The sequence below is a fragment of the Eurosta solidaginis genome, chromosome 4 (genome assembly GCF_040869045.1).
Source record: "Eurosta solidaginis isolate ZX-2024a chromosome 4, ASM4086904v1, whole genome shotgun sequence".
In the NCBI taxonomy this organism is placed as follows: domain Eukaryota; kingdom Metazoa; phylum Arthropoda; class Insecta; order Diptera; family Tephritidae; genus Eurosta; species Eurosta solidaginis.
In genome coordinates this window covers 9403360-9425636 of record NC_090322.1, presented here as the reverse complement: position 1 = coordinate 9425636, position 22277 = coordinate 9403360, and the positions used below count along the sequence as shown (strand labels likewise).

Genomic DNA, 22277 nt, shown 5'->3' with positions numbered 1-22277 from the left:
AATAGTTGGTAAAGATGCTTATCAGATATTCCGAGTTCAGTAGGGAAGGTCGCCTTCCATAAGGGATTTAAAAAAAGCCCAGAGTTGTGGAAAAGTAGACATATTGATGATACTTCTCTTGCTCAAGTGCAATATAATCATCGGGATCAGGGGATAAAGAGGGCTTAAGGTAGGAAAGTCGTCATATACATAAGTATGTGGATCGAGCCCCTACAGTATTTAAAATTTATTAAACGAGCTGCTGGCCTCAAAATTGACCAGAGCTTGTAGTTGTACCGGTGTGTAGAAGCTGCATACATCAGTGATAATTTAAAACGGGTACTCTGAAATACGCATACATACTGCGGCTCCGTCTCCTTACGACTTGGCACACTGCAAGGGAGGTCGAAAGGGTAAAGATTACTTGCGGTTACACAACACGCCAGATTGCGCTACTTACCGTCAGAAATAACTCAGATTTCTAGCTGGCTCAGACCGACCAAACTAAAGTCCATTATGTGAAGATTGAAGACTCGGAGTAGATTTAGACCGATCCACACCTGTACATATCACTCTTGAGTTTTTATGTCGACTCCGATCCACGACTTTTACTTATCCGACTTTTTAAGGCAAGAACATTTATAGGGTTCCACGTCGTAAAGCAGATCTTTTGCTCGATGGTCAGGCTTAGCCCACCGCTGGTGACACCACAATTTTAATTGATAGATCCGGGATATTGCGGAAAGCAGGCAGCAGAATTATCTGGAAGGGTATTGTGCAATTGATAAAGCGCGTTTGCATCTTTTTCACTCCTTTTAACAAGGAATGGCATAACCAGATTTGACCGTCTGCGCAATATATAGCTTCTCCAAACCCAATTGTCAACCTCACCCATCCGTGGCGAAATTTCGTTAACAGCCGAGGTTCTGCCGACCCCCACTCCTCGTGGATGTAGGGGGTGGGAGGGCGGGATGGCCCAGAAGGTCGCATGTAGCCATAACAAATCGTTCCGAATCGATGGTAGCGCTTGGTACCGAAGCGTACCGGATCTGCATCCGGCAAGGACCATCAACATCGATAACACTCCCCAAAGCCTTCGGGGAGTGTCCTTATCGATACAACAACAACAACCGTCTGATATTTTTAAATCGTTTATTGTAAAAGACCCATCCAAACCTAGAATCTCCACTATGCAACTTTACGAACTATAAATATATATGGTCCTTAACACTCACAGATCAAAATATGCCGTCGTCGCCGTGGACAATTTTTTTCCATTTGCGTTTTTCGCATCTACATTGATGAATTTTACCAGGCTCGCAGAACTATAAAAGCAGACAATTTTCACTAATACGTGTGGGTGTGTGTGTGTGTGTCAAATTTTGTTGCTTCCTATAACTCAAAACGAACGTTGCATACTTTTAGGTAGATGTTATATCCCTGCAAAAATCGCGAGTACTCCATGCATGCATGTATGGAGTACTCGCTATGGACCAAGCGAGTGCTCCAAAATTAACCACAATTCATACAAGAAATATGGTCCAATTAATATTGCGATGTCCTAGGACCGGACCATATACTCCAGCTCCGCATTACATCAGAGTAACCCATGGAGTAACCACAGTCCAATAAACATCGTGTAGTGATTACAATCGTTAAAAACGAGCAATGATCGGCTTACAACATGTTCGTGTAGAAACATGAGTTGGTCCATCGCTGCATTACAGTGGAGTATAATGGTAAGTACTCCAGTGGATCACATGGTCCAACGATTTTTGCAGGGATGTTCCAAATGTTCCACATAACTACTGTTAATTTGTGTATATCTCTTGAACCAAGCCAAATGGCAAAGTTTCTGTTTTTGCAGTTTATAGGTACCCACTTGTAGATTAATCCACAATTTGATATAAAGTTCTATCATTAACCCTTTAAGGCAGAAATGTGAATTTATCGGTACACAAGTGACCCAGCACCAAAATGACTGGCTTGTAGATGGCAATTTTCTTTATAAGTGCTATTGCTGGTTAGATAATGACGTATTAGGATATATATAAAAGTCAATTGGTACAATTTTATTCTTTTTATTTGGCAATATTTTAATACACCAGCCGCTATTGAAAAAAAATTTGCAAACACATACGCACACAATTTGAAGTACACAATCGTTTTTATTTATTTGAATGTAATTCTTATGATAATACAAGACATAAAAATAGTACAAGTCAGCATACAAGACATGTATGTTTATATATAAACAAATACATTAATATATAATATGTTTGACATTTTACATTATTCTGCTCATTACCATTTGTAGTTTTTTCTTTTCTTATGTACAAAATACAACAAATTTGCATAGTTTTATTATGCTCAATATACATATGGCTTGTAACGTAAGTACATATATATTATATACTTTATAAATAGATGTATTACAAACATATCCTTTCTTTTATATATCACATAAGTGTATATATTACATACATACATACTAATTCGCTCTTTTTATATGTCACTCCATTACAATAAAAATCGCAAAAATGTCTGCCGTTATCCTTACAGAGTACATGCATATTTACATACATACATAAACATAAACATTTATGTATGCATACGAAATAAGAACAGTGATACATTTAATTTTACCACACTGTTTTTGTTAATAAACATCTTTTGTTTTTCATTTTTTTGCTTCTAGCTTGCGTTATCAAGTACATTTATACATATATAATAAAAACAAAAAAAAAAAAAAAATAAACAATATGCAAAGAAGTTTCTCTAGCGTGCATATAATAATATTGTATAATTTGTAAAAATTATAACAAAAAAACACTGACATATTTACCTATTTATTTAAAACTTAAAGTATATAAATTTGTTAGAAAAAGTGTTAGCACTTCTTTAAACAGTTATACAATATATATGTACATATATAAAAGGTACAAACATTAATTTACCATAAAAAACAAATTTTAAGAAAAATTATTAAAACTTAAAACAACAATTGCATATACATATAGACATACGCAGAATTCACATGCAAATAAAATATATATAAATATGTTGAGAATTGTAGAAAGCTAGACAAGTAATATTAAAAGGCAAAAAAGCAGACAGACACCTTTGATTTCCCCTCTATTTAGTACAGATTATTGCAAATATTTAAACAGCATTTTTATTTAGGTTAAAAATTCGTATAGTAAGGTTTCCACTGATTTTAAGGCCCTCCTCAACATAAAATAATCAGTATTTTTATTTTTCTTGCTTTTTTCAGAAGCAGTCCATAAATAACAGTTAACACTGGGTATTTATTCTGTAATTCCGCAAATAACTGTTAAGTATGCATTTTTAAGCAGTTGTTTTTCCTTTTACAATAAAAGTTCTTTAGAAAAAATTATTTTAGCACTTTATATCTTTTAGCTCGCAAGAAAGTATTAAATACGGACTTTAATTTTATAAGTCTTAAAATAAAAGTTAAATATGACTTTTATTTTTTTAAGGCCAGCATAAAAGTCCGGCCCTATAACATTTTCATGGCGAGTCATGCATCCGTTTTATTTTTTGCAGATTTTTCGAAAAAATTCGAAAATAACAGTCAAATCCTGACTTTTATTTATCCTTAAAAAATAAAAGTGCTTCACTGTAACCATGGAACGGCTCCTCCAAATTTGACGAATTTTTATATTTACACATTGCACCATATAGTATGTTTCAAATCTAGACTTTAGAAGAATCTATTGGTAAAAGATTTGTCCCATTTTGATGAGTCATTCAATGGTTACAGTGAAGCACATTTATTTTTTAAGGATAAATAAAAGTTAGGATTTGACTGTTATTTTCGGATTTTTTCGAAAAATGTTCAAAAAATAAAACGAATGCATGATTCGGCATGAAAATGCTATGGGTATCCCCGGGATCCCATAAACTGTCACCTAGTACAATTTTTTGACCCGGAATTTTTCGACTCAAAAAAAGAAAATAACTATTAAAATGGGTCACTGCTTTAATTTTTTAAGTGCATTTAATTAAAACCCGCATAACAAGCTAAAAGCAATCGATTATCTTCGAATTTCAGAACATATTTTTTGCGAATTATTTTTTGTTTCGTATAGACTTTCGTTTAGAAAATATTTTCATTTGGAAGGAAATGCCAAATTATCATTGGAAACTTGAAGAGACTTTGGCTCACCGGAATCAGAGTATAGCATAATTTTAAGTTATTAAAAAAAAACTTACTAATAAAACCATTAGTAGCAAAATTGTAATTTATGATGAGTGCTGTAGCTTTTTTTTAACAATATATTTGTAACATTTACATTTTATTCATGAAACGTATAAATTTTAACCCAACTGCCTGAAATAAAAGTTTTATATTTATTTAATTTTAGAAAAAATAAAGTTTGGTTTTTGCTTAAGTTTAAAGTTTATCATTATTATTTTTTTTTTTACAAGTTGAAATGCAGATTTTAAGCTTCAAAATTTGTTTGATATTGTTATGTCTTTTTTTTATTAACTTTAGTTTAAAACAGTGTTGGGTTTTTTTATTGCTGACTTTACTTTTTACGTAATGCAAAAAATTTTACAAAAGGAATTTATTGTTTTTTTTTTTACTTTGAAGATTTATTTTTTTTGGAACTTATGCACTTTTTTAATTTTGTTTTTAGTTTTACTTTTATGTTTTCTTTTTTTTTAATTTTTATTATATTTTTTTAATTTTTTCAATTTATCTACTTTGTTTGAAGCCTTTTAACTTTGAAGTTTTTTTTGAATTGTTTTTATATATGTTGGGTTTTTGCAAGTTTTTGTTAATAATAATAAAAAAATTTTTAAACATCATTCTATAAAAAAATTTTTTTTTAAAACAAAATTTTTTTTTTAGTAAATTTGTGTTCCGAATTTTATAAAATATTTCGTTTTCAAAGCAGGCCAATACATAAAAAATCTATATACATATTTAAGTTAAACGATAAGTGCACCTCCACAGCCAATAATATCAACACACTTTATCAATCCTTTTTGCCAATTACTACGTTTCATTACTATGTGTAATTTTTTTCTTTTTTGCAAATTTAAACAAAAAAGCTTACTTCTACGTTTTTTACTAAGCCTTTCTTATATTACATATATTCCTTGCTAACTTTTAGTTACTTATTTTATTTAATGGTTTTAACTACACCTTTTTGAAAAGTATTTTCTTACTTTCATATTGCGGGTAACAAAGTAACTTCAAGAAAAGGCCAAATGAATTTTGCAAAAGGGCAAACCTATTTCTGAAAATCTACAATTTAGCTTAGAAAAATAAAATTCTTTTTCATAAAGGACAAAATTTTGCTTATAAACGCCAGAAAAGCCCAGTCTTAGGTGAGGTTGAACAGGCTGGTCGATAAAGCACATATAGACTTAATGTGTTCATAGTGTTACTAAAATTTGTTTAACGACAAAGGAAAAGACTCAAGACACTATATTTTTTATTACATATATTTTCTCAATTTTCTCGAATCTGTTCGATTGTAATTATTGCTTTTTGATTTGGAGCGCCTCATATATGCATTAAGTACATTAGGTGGTCCGTTATCAGTTTGCTGACAGCTCCTCAAGTTAAAGTTTAAAGCCCGTCGAGAGCAGTTTAGATTTTTTCTACAAAATTCTTTTCAGTTTTTCAAATTTAAGTGGTTTTTTTTTTTTTTTTTTTGCTGATAAACTCTGTTGACGGTCCAAAAACCAGACTGTGACCCTTGCGACTAGTAAAGTTATTTTTATGAAAAAAAATGTAAGCCACAGCCGGCTTTAAAAAAAGTTCACTTCACTGTAAGCCAGATGAATGTGATAGAAAGAAAATATATAAATAGGATTCCCGGTGAAAAAGATTGAAAAGAAGGTCTAGGTCCAAGATCATATACCAGCAGTGTTAATACGTTAATGCGTGACCTGCGAGGTGGAAAACGAAGGCATGCTTAATCAGAAAACCAGGCAAATTTTGCAAAAATCAGATCGCTAAAAGGATGTACCTACTTAGAAGGAAACGCTATATGGACAGGAAGCTGCCACATAAGGTACCGTAATATTTCCTTTCCATAAGTAGAATTACCCATTATGCAGGGAAAAGTACTGATACAACTGCGGAACAAATGTCTGGTCTGCCTTTTGAGTAAGCTAGCGCAATAGCTTTAAATACAGCGTAAAGAAAGCAGCAGCAAATGCTTTCCATATGACTGTGCGGCGCACATTTGAAAGCCCCTTTTGTGGACAATTTTAAATTAACTAAGGAACGTTTGAAGGATATACCTAATGAGCTTCATACGGCTTTGACATTGATTCAATAAATACGAATAAAGCTTTTTCTTCCAATTGCGAATCAATCTGATTAATAACGGACAGTCTAATGCGTGTTTGTTTTGTATATGAAAAACGAAAGCGCTACATAAGACATCGCCAATTCTGTAGTTCACTTCAATTACCAACAACTATATTAATTATTTAAGCAAATGTGTTGTTTTTTTTTTTCAGCACAATACAAACTCATACTGTGGAAATAACGTGAAAATAGATCTTTTTTTCTTTGTTTCAGGTTAAAACTAAATTCAAAAGAATTTAAGTTTATTTCAACAAAGACTCAGCTTTAATTGATATTGTTGTATAATTGGATCAAAAACTACACTTTTGCAACCACAAAATGTTATATAACCACAATTGCGTACACCGCAGTACTGTCACTGATTTCACTAAGACACTCAAAAGACGCACTATTGCCATCATAGCCACCTGTTATCACAGGCTAAACAATCAGAACACTACAGCATTTTTGTTAGCTGATTCAGCTTTGTTATGGGCTCTACATAGCTGCACGTTAATTGCTGTCGAGCGCCATTTGTGTGCACGAATTGCACTTGTTGTTGTTGCTCCTGAGACAGCAACTGTAACTGTTGTTGTTGCTGTATTTGAGTTTGCTGCAGCTGTTGATAATGTGAGTGTGGTTGTTGCTGGTGCTGGTGCTGCAAATGTACATCATATTCGTTTTTAATATTAATTAATTGTTCAGCTTGCCGCTGATGCTCTACTATAATGGCATCCAATTTATGATTAAAGCCTTGTGGTACGCTTTTGGGTAAAATACGTGCATGCTGTTGACACAAAGTACGCGCATTCTCTTGTATACTCTGTAATGATTGATCTATGTGATCTAGCGAATAACTAATTACAGAATGTATTTGGTTTGGTTGGGCTGGTGACCTCATTGGTGATGTTTGTTGGGTGGTTGTGCAGCGTTTTGCTGGACTAACACTTTCGTCAATAAAGTTATCAGCGCTTTTATCTCTATTGCTGTTGTTTACGTTGATACAGTTGGTGTTGTTGGCAACGATGATTTTGTTGTTATTATTATTATTGACCGTCATTGGATGTAAGCGCTTTAACATTGAAATTGGTTGTTTTACCGTCTCCGCATCGCTGCTATTAATGATATTTGTTATCGTCGCTATTTGTGTATTTGCTATATTTGTATGACGTTGTTCGTAGACACGTGGTGACATTGTTTCCGCCGTCTGTGCCGGTTGTGGCGTCTGCGCCGTTGTAGTTGTTTTATTTGTTGTTGTTGCTTGTGTATTTAACTGTAATACACTCATCCTTTGCGCATTTGCTACGGTTGTTATTGTTTTTGGTGTCGCTGCTGCTGTAGTATTGCTGTGTATCGAACTCGGTGACACGGCACTCATGTGCTCAACGAAATCATCACCTAAATCAATGCTATTTGCCGGTGATAAAGACATATCACTGCTATTTGTTGTGCTCCGCGGACTTTTCATTTGATTGCGATTTTTTTGTAAATTCCTGGCCGCTGTTACATTGACTACAGTTACAGATTGTGATATTGAGTTCTTCACAGAGGCGGGTTCTGGCGGTACTAAAGATAATGGCGGCGTTTTTGCATACCGTAAATTATCTGCTTGCGTTGTTGTAGCCTCGACGCAACCCGTGCCATTACTGTTATCGTGACGTGTTTGTAAATTGTCGATTAAATAGAAAACGATACGCTCCAATTGTTGAGGATTCTCTGAAGCAGGTACATCTTGTAGTGAATTGCTGGGTATTTTTGTTTTTATGATTGTTGAGAATTTGTTCTTCATTCGCAGTAAACGTCGTTTGCCTTCCTCCTCGTCAAGTAGCGTATTGATACATATGAAAGAATATACATTATTTGATCTATCTGAAACATCCATGAAACCTTTGGACTGCAGATATATAAAATGGCCATTACGTGTGAGCAAGCGATAAACACTTTCCCCTTGTTCATTATTACTATCGTACATACGTCGTAAAGCCACAATTACCCAACGTACATCATCCTGGTGCATAAACGAGAATGGGCTTAGATTGCAAACCTGTAAGAGAACAAAATTTGTGTGAAATTAGGAATACGTGGTAAAAGGCAATTATCCAAATAGTATGCTAAGAATAGTAAATTATTCTATCCCTATTCTTATTGCTATCCCTATCCCTATCTCTATCCTTATCCCCATTCTTATTCCAATTCCTAGCCCTATCCTTTAGCCCTTCTCCTATCCTTACGTCTATCCCTATAACTATCTACATCCCTCTCACCATCTGCAGCCTAGTCAATGCTTATAATTAAAAATCAGACCTGTAAGAAGCAGAGCATATACTTTCCACTTTAGCAATACTTAAGTACAAGTCCACATACCCTTAAAATATAAGTGTAGAGTACTTATCGCACATTTGAAGTATTTTTTCTAATTTGAAGTATCATCACTCCTGATACATATTTTTGCTATAACAATGCACCGGGCCGCAACGGTCAGCTCCTTTAAAGAAAAGTTTGTCAATGATTATCTTTTACGACTAAGAACAATAAATAATTTTCTTCGTAGAATTGCCCGATTATATCCATTTCAAAACATTGTTTATCTTATAACTTTAAACGAGCAATTCTTGTATATTTCTATAGCCGAACGATCTGGGGAACGGCTCAACCGATTTAACTGAAATTTGGCACAGAGATAATGTATCACCTTCTAAGACTTTCTACCTAGGTGTTGCCACTCAGAATGTTTCACAAGGTTGCCACCTATTCGAAATTAAAAAAATGCATGATATATGCCGATAAAACGAAATTATTTCACTCCTCATTACAATAGGAACATTTTTGAGTAGCGTTACCATTTATGGTTGCCACCTATTCGAAATTAAAAAAATTGCATGAGATATGCCGATATGGGTATCAAACGAAAGCTATTTCGCTCCGCATAACAATAGGGACATTTTTGAGTAGGGTTGCTATTTAGGGTTTTAGACGAAATAGTACTCTATTTACTCATGTTATATTAAAGCTTTAAAGGAGAACATTAAAGTTAAAAATCTTCGTAAAAAAATCGTACACATGATTCGACTTAATTTTCTTAATTTCACACACGCTAATAAAATTTAAATGCAATACCAAGTGGCAAATTCTAGCAAAATATATTTAAATGCATATTTTTGGCAAATATGAAATGAATAATTGCAATTTCTCACATATTACTATTAGAAATATTTCTCACCATAGCAAAAATATATCTCACCATTGTAATTTGCTACCGTTGAACACTAGAGGCATATGTCCAATTTGAAAACGACATCTAACCATTTAACAAATTATCAACAGATGGCGCTTAGGGAAGTAAGTTGACATTTAATTAAACTAACTGATAGTTGTCATTCGTGAAATTTGCAAGTTTTTGAAATGTAATAAAATTGTGAGACTTTCAGAGTGTATAACTAAAAAAATGTTTGAAATCAATTATTTGGCGCATGAAGATACTCGACCTAGATAACTTAGTTCTCGATTTCACTGTCATAACCATCCCTTATACTATAGGCTGGAATTACGCATTTCAAATTTTTCATTCCAGTTCATTTTGCGGTTAGTGTTTGATATGTATGTTTTTGAAATCTATTTTAAGGAAATCTAATATTGGTAAGTAAAAATATATAATATATGTGCAATAGGGCGGGTGGATTTAAAAATCGCTCATTGCTCTGTGAAAATCGTATTCTAGGGATCAAAATAAGAAACTTTGCCGAAGGAACCATACCTCTAAAACGAATTCTGATGTCCCCCCCCCTCCCCCCCCCCCCCCCCATTTGGGTCGAAATTTTGAGTAGGGATAAATTTTGAAAAATCCCACTTTGACCCATTTAGAGTCCAAATGAATGACCGACCCCCACTAACTTTGGAGGCCCGACCCACCGATGCCAGTGGCACACCCCCTGGAACCCCCTGGGGTTCACCATAAATACGACGATAACAAATATCATTAATAGCAGCGATGCGGAAACGGTAAAACAACCAATTTCAATGTTAAAGCGATTACATCCAATGACGGTCAATAATAATAATAACAACAAAACCATCGTTGCCAACAACACCAACTGCATCAACGTAAACAACAGCAATAGAGATAATAAAAGCGCTGATAACTTTATTGACGAAAGTGTTAGTCCAGCAAAACGCTGCACAACCACCCAACAAACATCACCAATGAGGTCACCAGCCCAACCAAACCAAATACATTCTGTAATTAGTTATTCGCTAGATCATATAGATCAATCATTACAGAGTATACAAGAGAATGCGCGTACTTTGTGTCAACAGCATGCACGTATTTTACCCAAAAGCGTACCACAAGGCTTTAATCATAAATTGGATGCCATTATAGTAGAGCATCAGCGGCAAGCTGAACAATTAATTAATATTAAAAACGAATATGATGTACATTTGCAGCACCAGCACCAGCAACAACCACACTCACATTATCAACAGCTGCAGCAAACTCAAATACAGCAACAACAACAGTTACAGTTGCTGTCTCAGGAGCAACAACAACAAGTGCAATTCGTGCACACAAATGGCGCTCGACAGCAATTAACGTGCAGCTATGTAGAGCCCATAACAAAGCTGAATCAGCTAACAAAAATGCTGTAGTGTTCTGATTGTTTAGCCTGTGATAACAGGTGGCTATGATGGCAATAGTGCGTCTTTTGAGTGTCTTAGTGAAATCAGTGACAGTACTGCGGTGTACGCAATTGTGGTTATATAACATTTTGTGGTTGCAAAAGTGTAGTTTTTGATCCAATTATACAACAATATCAATTAAAGCTGAGTCTTTGTTGAAATAAACTTAAATTCCTTTGAATTTAGTTTTAACCTGAAACAAAGAAACAAAAGATCTATTTTCACGTTATTTCCACAGTATGAGTTTGTATTGTGCTGAAAAAAAAAACAACACATTTGCTTAAATAATTAATATAGTTGTTGGTAATTGAAGTGAACTACAGAATTGGCGATGTCTTATGTAGCGCTTTCCTTTTTCATATACAAAACAAACACGCACTAGACTGTCCGTTATTAATCAGATTGATTCGCAATTGGAAGAAAAAACCTTTATTCGTATTTATTGAATCAATGTCAAAGCCGTATGAATTCGTTTTAGAGGTATGGTTCCTTCGGCAAAGTTTCTTATTTTGATCCCTAAAATATGATTTTCACAGAGCAATGGGCGATTTTTTTGCCTCCCCACAAATCGACCCGCCCTAATGTGCATATAAAAAAAGTAGAGTTTGATTAATGATGACATGTAGAACAAAGTATTTTATGCGGCATACTCGAAGATTGCCGAGCCAAGCTCGGCTGCCCAGGTACTTCATCTAATAAGTTAGCACATTAGCCGGGAACCCGGCAAAGATAATTATTAAGGACACCTTCGAGGCTCAACAATCACAACATCTGTTTGTATCAAATTTGAGTATACTTCTATCTACTCTTACAGGGGATAAGTTTCCCTTTGGGCCTGTAATAGATCTATTTAGGCTTTCCATTTTCCTGTAGCTAAACATTTGTATAGCCATGAAATTATTTATAAACGTTAAAGGCCTAAGAAACTGTCCTATCCAGCAGCAGTCTAATCGCTCATCCTTTATACTCATTATAGATCTACGCTTGGTCGAGGTCCGCAACTTGACAGTGAAGTATTCTTATTCACTGAGCCAATTCTTCGTTACCCACGGCAGCCGGTTCCATTTACCGGAGCGACTCGGTATTTTTCCCCACCAAGGCCTGTCATTTCAGTGTAACCGCATTTAATTTGTTACGTTCTCGTATCGGAACAGCTTCATATTCTTATGCTCCGGGAAGGTGTTGAGCCCCATCCCGATTTAGAGAAATGGTTTTGATGCGTGTGCCGGAAACAAATTCCTTTTAGGATGGTCACATGCAAGTGTGTCAAGTGCAAAGGATGGTTGCATTGCATTGGGTGTTCTGGACTAGATCCCAACACTTTCCGGACCCCTCTAACTTCCAGCAATGTAAGCAGTTCAGATTTTCAACCTTGCCGATTCTGTGGACATATCCCCGGAAGTAGCAGTGGGCACTTAAAAACTGTGTCAGGTAGAAGTCGACCTCTACATGTGGCCACTGTAACCATGGCTCCAACTCGTGAATCAGTTCCCTGGTCCACTTGCTTGCAGCATTGCAGCTCCATTGTTATTGGCAGCGTCGGATTTATTCTTTTCGCGCCTGTACGGCAGCAACATCTCTGCCTACTTCTCCTTAGAGGTGATAACTTGATTTCCTCTCCTCAGCGAGAAGATTTATCCTCTCCTCTGGGCTGGACTGAGGTAATAGCTGCTCGGTACTTTCGGAATTTCATTGCATCCGCCTAAATTTCTGCACCGTACAAAAGTTTAGAGTCCGAAGCGGAAATAAGCAGATTTCTGATACATGGTCTTGGCAAGCCTGTGTTTTTTCCATAATTGACTTAGATACCATAAGGACGGCGCAGTTTTTTCCTAGGCTCCTTTAAAGTGTTCTGAGAAGGTAAGGTTGCTATCTAGCCTCATCCCAAGGTATTTCGTGGAGTTGCGTGTTTGTACTTTCTGTTCTCTAACCACCATATTGATTATGGTGGGAATTCGTCTCTTCGTGAGGATCACGATCCCAGTTGTCGATGGTCACTCATCCATCTATTTATACTGCGCATCACTTGGTTTAATTTAAGCTGTGTCAGCTTACAGTTCCGTGCTGTAATTACGGCATCCACGTTGTTGTTGTTGTAGCGATAAGGACACTCCCTGAAGGCCTTGGGGAGTGTTATCGATGTTGATGGTCCTTTGCCGGATGCAGATCCGGTGCGTTCCGGTACTGAGCCCGACCATCTCGGGAACGATTTGTTGTGACCACATGCGACCTTCTTGGTCATGCCGCCCTCCCACCCCCTAGATCCATGAGGAGCTCGTGGTCGCCAGAGCCTCGGCTATTAATGAAAAAGAATTCGCCCCGGATAGGTGAGGTTGACAATTGGGTTTGGAGAAGCTATATATTGCGCTGGCAACCTGAGAGGGCTGCGCTACACAAACCCCTTGAATCCGATATTTTAGTCGCCTCTTACCACAGACATAGCTACCGCGGGTATATTCTGACCTCCTAACCCGCAGACACGTCGACTGCGAAAGCCACCATAAAGTTGCATGTGCCAGCGAAGAAGGCTGTCATACGAAGCATTTCAGAGGTCGGGACGCAAGACGGATTTGAAGGCATATTTCACGTCCATGTGAGGTCTTTGTGATCGACTAGTTCAACATAATATCACTACATAGAAAAATGTCTCAGGCTGACAAGTGGTGTGATAGGTATACCGTGTATATATAGTCGGTGGACTCATACCGAAAGGTACTCAAGCATCAGCTATTAATCTGCCTTATCTTATCTCATTCCGTTTAAACTTAAAGTAAACGATGCTGATGAATCGTTTAAGGTAAACAAAATCTTACTGGTAGAAATTGTTAGGTATTTAAAATAAAATAAAAAACTAGAGCCGAAATCATCTTCGGATTTCATAACATTCCCAACCAGCTCGACGCTTCACACGCAATTTGAAGCTTATTACATTTATTTGAAAAATGTTTAAGTGCGTAATCTGTGAACTTTTTTACTCATGTAGGTGGTTACTAGAATAATAAAATGTATTACATAAATGCCAAAAATAGAACATCAGCATTAAATGTAAATAAACAAGTCCGACGTACATATGTAAGTAACATCTGTGGCCACAAGCTATAAAAGTGAATTTTACATGTGATTTAGATGATTATGACTAATCTTAAATTATTACAAATAAAGACAAACATTCGAGTATAAGAGTATATACAAATGTATAAACTTATATGCGTGTAAGTAATAAAAAGGCATCAAACACAGTAACGTCATTATCAAGAATAATGTTAAACGTACGCGTCAATTACAGGCAGGGGCTGTAAAGAGACCCAAATACTTTACGGTGCTGGCACCAGGCCACAGAGTATTTTTCGTCTTCCGCAGGGTAAAGTCAACGTACCGCCTTTGCGCTCTCCGAGTATGTTGAGAGTTTGAAATCGTCTCGGATGAGGCAGCGCTAGTAACAGCAGGAATTTAAAATCGTCGCGGATGAGACAGCGCTAGTAGTATCAGCAACGTATCCAAACGACAATTAGCAAATGAAACAGCGATGATATCTAAGAAGGAAAATACACGCTCCGAAACACGAGTAATCAGCACACAAAACTGGCAGCTGAGATGGAACAACTCGACAAAAAGGCGCTGGACACATCGGTACATCCCCGTCATGTGACGCTGGCGGACACGAACGCACGGGAAGGTCGATTTCTGCCTAAATCAGTTCTTAACCGGTCACGGATGCTTTAAGGAGTACCTTCACTGGTTCTAATATATACATATGCGACCACTGCAGAGGTGTACCAAATCGAATGTATACCACGTCCGGAAGATTTATGTTACTGTCCGTGGTGCTCACGGCGAGTATAATAATGAGCTGTATGAGCTTTACGCAGATATGACGATATTGCACCGAACAAAAACCCAAAGACTACGCTAACTAGGTCGTGTTATGCGAATGGGCAAAGACGCTCCGGCCAAGAAAGTATTTCAGTCGACAACGCAACTTTGAAGCCGCGGAAGGGGAAACCCCCCACTGAGTTAGGAGGGCAGGTGGAGGAAGACTTGACCTTCCTTGGTGCTCGCAACTGGCTCCCTATCTTGGATGCTGTTTCGAAAACACCCTATCTTATAATTCAATTGATCCATCGCACTATTTCAGAATTTGTTTAAAAAACGCCCTATCTGAGTTGAATTTCAATACAAATTGACATTGACTGGGGCGTTTTTGCATTTTTGAAATAGGGTGATGCTCAAACGTTTTCTGGGTTAGGGCGTTTTCCAAACAGCATCCAAGATAGGGTGATATCCCACTCAGCAGTCGAAATGTAGCCGCGTTTTTCTACAAACTTCAAGCTTTATTTGCGGCTTCTTAGAGACTTTGTGACATATTTTCCAATTAGCTAATTAAAACAATTTTTCGCAGAGCACTTTTTGTGATCTGACGACGAGCATTTCTTAGGGCAGTCTTGCTTTTTAGAAGTTAAAGTTTCAAAATAAGGCGTACCCTAATGTGTACACATATAGATGCATATAACATAGATATTTATTATGATAACGATTGTTGTATAGTAGCAGAAAAATTCATCTAAAAAAACCATCCGATAACAACAAGTGTGCTCTCCCCACGGGGTCATGAACTGTTATTAGGCAAATTGTTTTTTTTTTACATGCCTGCTATATAAATACATACATACATAAAAATTTATATTAATTATATAAATAAATATACGAAATGCGCGCAGGCGGTCGCTATGGCATGAAATTAGTGTGCTCACCATAAAGAAAAACTTCTAGGTCCAAGGGCGGGAAAAGGCGCATGAAATTACCTACTTTGATAAGAGTTTGCAAACGTTGACATCTCTAGGCACTGGTTTGAGAAACACTCAGCATGTTAATATTTCTGTAATGAAAAGTTTCTCAACAAAAAAAAAAAAACCCATCTTCTGCCTTTAGACTGCCATGCGGAGTCGACGTAGATTATGTAGGTCCTGCAAATTTGTAGGAAAGACATTAAAAGAAGCGCATCGCATTATTATTAAATGAGAATAAAATCTAATATATAAAATTCTTGTGTCACGGTGTTAGAGGCTTAACTCCTACGAAACGGCTGAAACGATTCTCATGAAATTTTGTGAGCATATTGGCTAGGTCTGAGAATCGGCCAACGTCTACCTTTTTTCGCTACGTGTCTAGGGTCTTGAGATCAAAACGTGGACCCGGGTACCCCTAGAATGTGTTTATACAATATGGATATCAAATGAAAGCTGTTGATGAGTGCTATAGTACAGGATAATTTTCATACAACTGGGACGCTAGGGTCTCGAGATATATCCCAAAACGTGGATCCCGGTACCCCTAGAATGTGTTTATACAATATGGATATCAAATGAAAGCTGTTGATGAGTGCTATAGTACAGGATAATTTTCATACAACTGGGAGGCTAGCGTCTCGAGATATAGGCCAAAACATGGACCCGGATACCCCTAGAATGTGTGGGTATTATTGATATCAAATGAAAGCTGTTGCTGAGACCTCTAAAGTTCATTGTGATATTCGATTTAGTCGCATCAACCTGGCAAAACTGATAAATATGCATGCGAAGCCGAAATAAAGACAAGAGTTAATAATACCCACATACCTATTTACATACGTCCTATTCGATTTGCCTGAAATTTCGTATATAAAATTGCCTATATTAGTATTTACGATGCTTCTTTACGGGAAGTATACCAGAGACGGACTGGGACTGGGATTAGGACTAGGACTGGGACTGAGACTGAGACTCGAAGTGGGACTGAGACTCGGAATGGGACTGGAGCAAAATACATACCACCCTCTGGGACTGGCAATAAGAGATGAAGAAGAATGAGAAAAAATTGAGAGAAGAGAAAAGAGAGAAGGAGACTGAGAAAGAGATAGAATGAGACGTAGATGGAGATATATGAAGCGAAAAAGACGGAGGGAGGAGTGAATAAAAAGATTAGGAAAAAGTGTAGAGGGGTAGGGCAGAGTTAGACAGAAAAAGCGTTTTAAAATGTATGCAGATAGACCAAATTTAGGGCAGAACAACGTCTGCCGGGTCTGCTAGTCTTACTATATAAAAAACACGTGTCACTATGTTTGAGGCCAATGGACTCCTAAACTACTGAACCGATTTTGAATTTGTTTTGCACCTCGTGTGTAGTTTGATCTAACTTGAAATATAGGATAGGTGACTGGGTGATTAGGGTCTCGAGATATAGGCCAAAACGTGAACCCGGGTACCCGTAGAATATGTTTATAGAATGTGGATATCAAATGAAAGCTGTTAATGAGTGCTTTAGTAGAGGGTAATTTTCATACCCCTGGGTGATTAGGGTCTCGAGATATAGGCCAAAACGTGCACCTGGGTACCCCTAGAATGTGTTTATTGAATGTGGATATCAAATGAAAGCTGTTGATGAGTGCTTTATTAGAGGGTAATTTTCATACCCCTGGGTGACTAGGGTCTCGCGATATAGGCCAAAAAGTGGATCCGGGTACCCCTAGTATGTGTTTATAGAATATGGATATCAAATGAAAGCTGTGGATGAGTGCTTTAGCAGAGGGTAATTTTCATACCCCTGGGTGACTAGGGTCTCGAGATATAGCCCAAAACGTGGGCTTGTGAATGCCTAGACAGTGTTTATACAATATGGATATCAAATGGAAGCTGTTGATGAGTGCTTTAGTACAGAGTAATATATTATACAGAGACGGACTGGGACTTGGATTAGGACTAGGACTGGGACTGAGACTCGGAGTGGGACTGGGACTGGGACTGGAATAAAATACATACCACCCCCTGGGACAGGCAATAAGGGATGCAGAAGAATGAGAAGAAATTGAGAGAAGAGAAAAGAGAGGAGATTAAGAAAGAGATAGAGATAGAATGAGACGAAGATGGAGATAGATGAAGCGAAAAAGACGGAGGGAGGAGTGAATAAAAGGATTAGGAAAAAGTGAAGAGGGGGAGGGCAGAGTCACACGGAAAAAGCGTATTAAAATGTATGCAGATAGGCCAAATTTAGGGCAGGACAACGTCTGCCGGGTCTTCTAGTTTTATATAAAATTCTCGTGTCATGGTGTTTGTGGTTTAACTCATTCGAAATGGCGCGCCCGATTCTCATCAAATTTTGTGAGCATATTGAGTAGGTCTGAGAAACGGAACTCATCTATTTTTCATACCCCAAAATAGTAAGGGTGGTCTACCCCTAAACTTTTTTTTAAGACAAAATTGTTTTTTTTTTTATGAAGCAGCATTCAAAAATACATACAACCCTCTGGGACTGGGACTGGGGCTGGCACTGGGACAGGTACTGGTGTTGGGACTGGGGCTATTACTGGGACTGAATCTGGAGCACTGGGAATAAGGGATGGAGAAGAATAAATAGAACTAGAGAGAAAACGAAGGAAGGAGAAAGAGACTGAGGAAGAGGTAGAGTTAGACAAAGATAGAGAGATAGGGATATATGTATGAAGCGAGGGTGGGAGAAGAGGGAGCTATAGTGAAGAAAAGGGATGGAAAAGACAGATAGGGTTGCCAGCGCAATATATAGTTTCTCCAAACCCAATTGTCAACCTCACCTTCGAGCGGCGAATCCCGTTTCACTAACAGACGAGGCTCTGGCGACCCCAAGCTCCTCATGGAACTTGGGGGTGGGGAGGGAGGGATCGCCTGAAGGTTTAATGTGGCCATATAAATCGTTCCCGAGATGGTCGGGCTAGCACCTTAATGGAGCTGTGTTACCGGAGCGTACCGGATCTGTATCCGGCAAAGGACCATCACATCGATAACACTCCCCAAAGCCTTCGGGGAGTAACCTTATCGCTACAACAACAACAGAGAGGGAGGAGAAAATATATGGATAAAGAAAAGGGAGGAGAGTAAGAGGGAAAAACTTGTTAAAAGTTCTGCAGCTAGACCAAAGTGAGGGCAGAACAACGTCTGCGGGGTCTGCTAGTAGTTGTACAAAAATATGAACATACATATATACGCAAATAATTTATTTTTTCATTACATTATAAATGCACAGCATTTTATTAGCGCCAGTTTTATATGTTCATGGGCATAAATAGAAAGGTATTTATCTAAGTACAAAATTATATGTAGATATGTATATAGCATTTAAAGAACTTAAGTAAGTGCGCAATTACAGGATTTTGCACAACTGCTAACTTGTATGTAATAAGATTATTGCTCACTATTTTATAGTTTATTCTTTGAATCTTAACATCACCTATGCATTATAAAATACATATTCTTCCAAATTGAACCTTATCTTAGGGATTATAAAATTTGTATTATTATTTATTGTTAATATATTGTAACGAATTTACTTGCAAATCCTCTTATTTGCCCAAACTGGTAGCTAAATGAAACTGACTTTCAAAATAATACTGCTATGGCTCGCTAGATAGCGTCTTAATCGAAACTGCTTGATAGCTCAAATCAAACTGAATTCCAGCGCCTCTACATTTGCTGCCTTTTATACCCTCTGATTTCAACGTTCGCATCTTCTAGGTGCTTCCAGAATCTACTAATTGCCATCAGCTCTCAAACTTCTCAACTGTAACTACAATTGCACGATGTTATAGCTTCTCTCATTGCATACTTTCAGGAATATCTCAGATATATGCATGTGTTTGTGCATTGATTTTCTGCTGCTCGTATATGTGCATGGTACATATGTGTAGACGCAATTATTGTTTCGTTTATGTAGATACATAACGATTGATCTATGGATGTGCATGATATCACTGTTTAGCATCGGCTTAGAGATAGCAGCACCCCTTATTTTTGCTAATATTCGTAACAATATAATTAAAATTACAAATTAACCTAATTTATCTGTACTAGCTACCAGGGCTATCGACTTGAACAGGTTTAAAGTTTGATTGTTGATATCACGGATAATATAACGTATTAGATATTAAGGCAATGAAAAATGTTTAGTTCTTTAAAATAATTTGACACTCTTATAATATACTGTTCGGAAGAAACAGGTAGAATATTGTGGCGAATATTAGCAGTTTTATACATCACTATGCTGCTACTAAATAAGTGCACAACAACAATAAAGCGAGCAGTCACACTTATGTACATGAACGCATCAAATCAAGTAGCCACACATACACATAACCAGCAGCTTGGAGCAAAGAGCAGAAGTTGTTACTCACACATACACACGCATATATCTAAATAACCAAGTATGAGATATAACTGTTTCAGAAGGCATGCTCGTGAATAGTCTAGAGGTAGGCGAACGAGGCTAACTGAGAGTATAAAAGCAGCGCGGTGCAAGCGATAATGAATCAGTTTGATTTAAACACGCTTTTGTGAAGTACGTGATAATTTTGATTGTGAAGTAGAGTTGTAAATAAAGACCATTTTGCCGTACTGAATATTGGAATTTTTTATGCGATAGTTCAGCGATTCGAACGTTAACAGAAGGTACATAGTAATCAGAAATTCCCAAAATTCATTACAATATGGATTGGGTCTGAGTCTTCGAATGTTGACGAACGTATGGCGGATAGGCCGGGACAATGTAGAAATAAATGGCGTATGGTTAAGCTGTGGTTATTGCAGAAGTTGCCGATGGTCTGCGAAGTCTTTGTTAGGTGGTGTTGGTGAGTCAGAAGTGTATGACCCTTGGCCTTAGGCGTACAAAGCATCGATTCATCCAGGTGGTATTCGTTGTTGAAAGTTTTTTAAAATGCGTTGTTATTGTAGCATAGATCTTCCCTTTAAAAGTGGAAAAGTATAAATCGTTTAGGTGTTGCAGATCCGACTTGTGTTAACGCACATTAGGCTAAAGTAATTATATAGCCAAGCAAGAATATATAACGAGTGAATTTGATTTTTAACGTGGGAAATTAGCATTACAGTGGTAGCCTTCTTATTAGAAACGATGCATTTGGAAACCACAATCACTGAATAAATTAACTCAGACCACAAAATCCTACAACAGAGGATTGAACTAAATGCAATATAAGGTATGAGCAGCCTAACTAGGCGTCTCGTAAACTTGAGACCGATGCTGCGTTAGACACCCAAATCTCTTCTCATACCATCAGCACTTAATAAAAGAGTACCTCATGTATAAACAAAAAATACAAAGAGGTATTTCTTGTTTGCAATTTAGAGTTGGAAAATATTCGTGTGCCTTTTCTCACAGCAAATGAAATATCATAGCAAATCGCCGTGGCTTCTTAGAGAAATTAATATCCAAATGACATTGGAAATAATTGTATTCAAATTTTAAACTTTGATCAATATGCAGCAAATTGTTAGTATTGTAGGGTTCTTACACTCAATTCGTTTATTCTTTATACTAATTTATATTTATTCTACTTTAATATTTATTACTTTAAAATTTTGTTATTGTAAATGTAACAAATTATTTAATTTTCAGTTTTGATTTTTCTGTTTTTCAAAAATTTTCTGGTTTGAGAATTATTCAATTTTTCATGTTGGAAATCATACGTTCTAGTTTTTGTAATGAAATATATTAAATAAAACCAATACCTATCTTCCTTAACTGGATATCTATAATTGGCGATCTCTGCCAATATATACATACAAGATTTACAAGCAGTAAAACCGATACACCAAAATCGCACATAATCAAGCTAAATTAAGAGGTCACCAATGGACAACATAGAAGTCGCGTAAATAAACTAGATGTCAAAATAAGAATAACCTATCATCAGAATCAAATTAAAAAAAAAACAAGTAAGGACGGGACTGTCTGGGGCTGAAAAAAAATAAAACTAAGGAGTGCTGCCATTTCCAGGCCGATGCTAAGCAGTGACGTGAATTCACATCAATAATTCAATCATTATGTATCTACATAAACGAATCAATAATTGCGTCTACACATATGTACACATTCCGACGAGCAACATTTACATACAAGGCAGCGAGAGATGAGATGTCACACACAGATGAATTTACTTATACGCGTATGTGTGTGCGGGAGACTGTAAACTACAAACTCACATATGTACATCTGAGAAGCGCTAAAAAGTAGACAATTGTAAACAAGTAGAAACTATATGAGAACTATACACACACGAATATAGTTGGTAAGTTCTGGAAATGGAAGAGCCTAGAAGTATGCAGCGTAAACTATAAAAGCGGGGCAGGCGAGTAAGAAGTAATTCAGTTTGATTTGAGTTGTCAAGCAGTTACGACTAAGACGATATCTAGCGAGCAGTAGCAGTATTATTTTGAAAGTCAGTTTCATTTAACCTATCAGTTTGGTTATTAAGCCAGCGAGTAGCAAAGTA

At 36.8% G+C, this 22277-nt stretch overlaps 1 protein-coding gene across 2 annotated transcripts in view; it reads right to left on the bottom strand.

Annotated features, from left to right (window-relative positions):
* Positions 1 to 2121: 2121 nt before the first annotated feature.
* Met (Methoprene-tolerant) overlaps positions 2122 to 22277 on the bottom strand; it is a 61079-nt gene continuing 40923 nt past the window's right edge. For both annotated transcript variants that reach the window (XM_067779997.1, XM_067779998.1), the window contains exon 3: positions 2122 to 8357. In XM_067779997.1, the coding sequence (XP_067636098.1) occupies positions 6771 to 8357 (1587 nt within the window). In that variant the 3' untranslated portion in view covers positions 2122 to 6770. The remainder of the gene's footprint in view (positions 8358 to 22277) is intronic.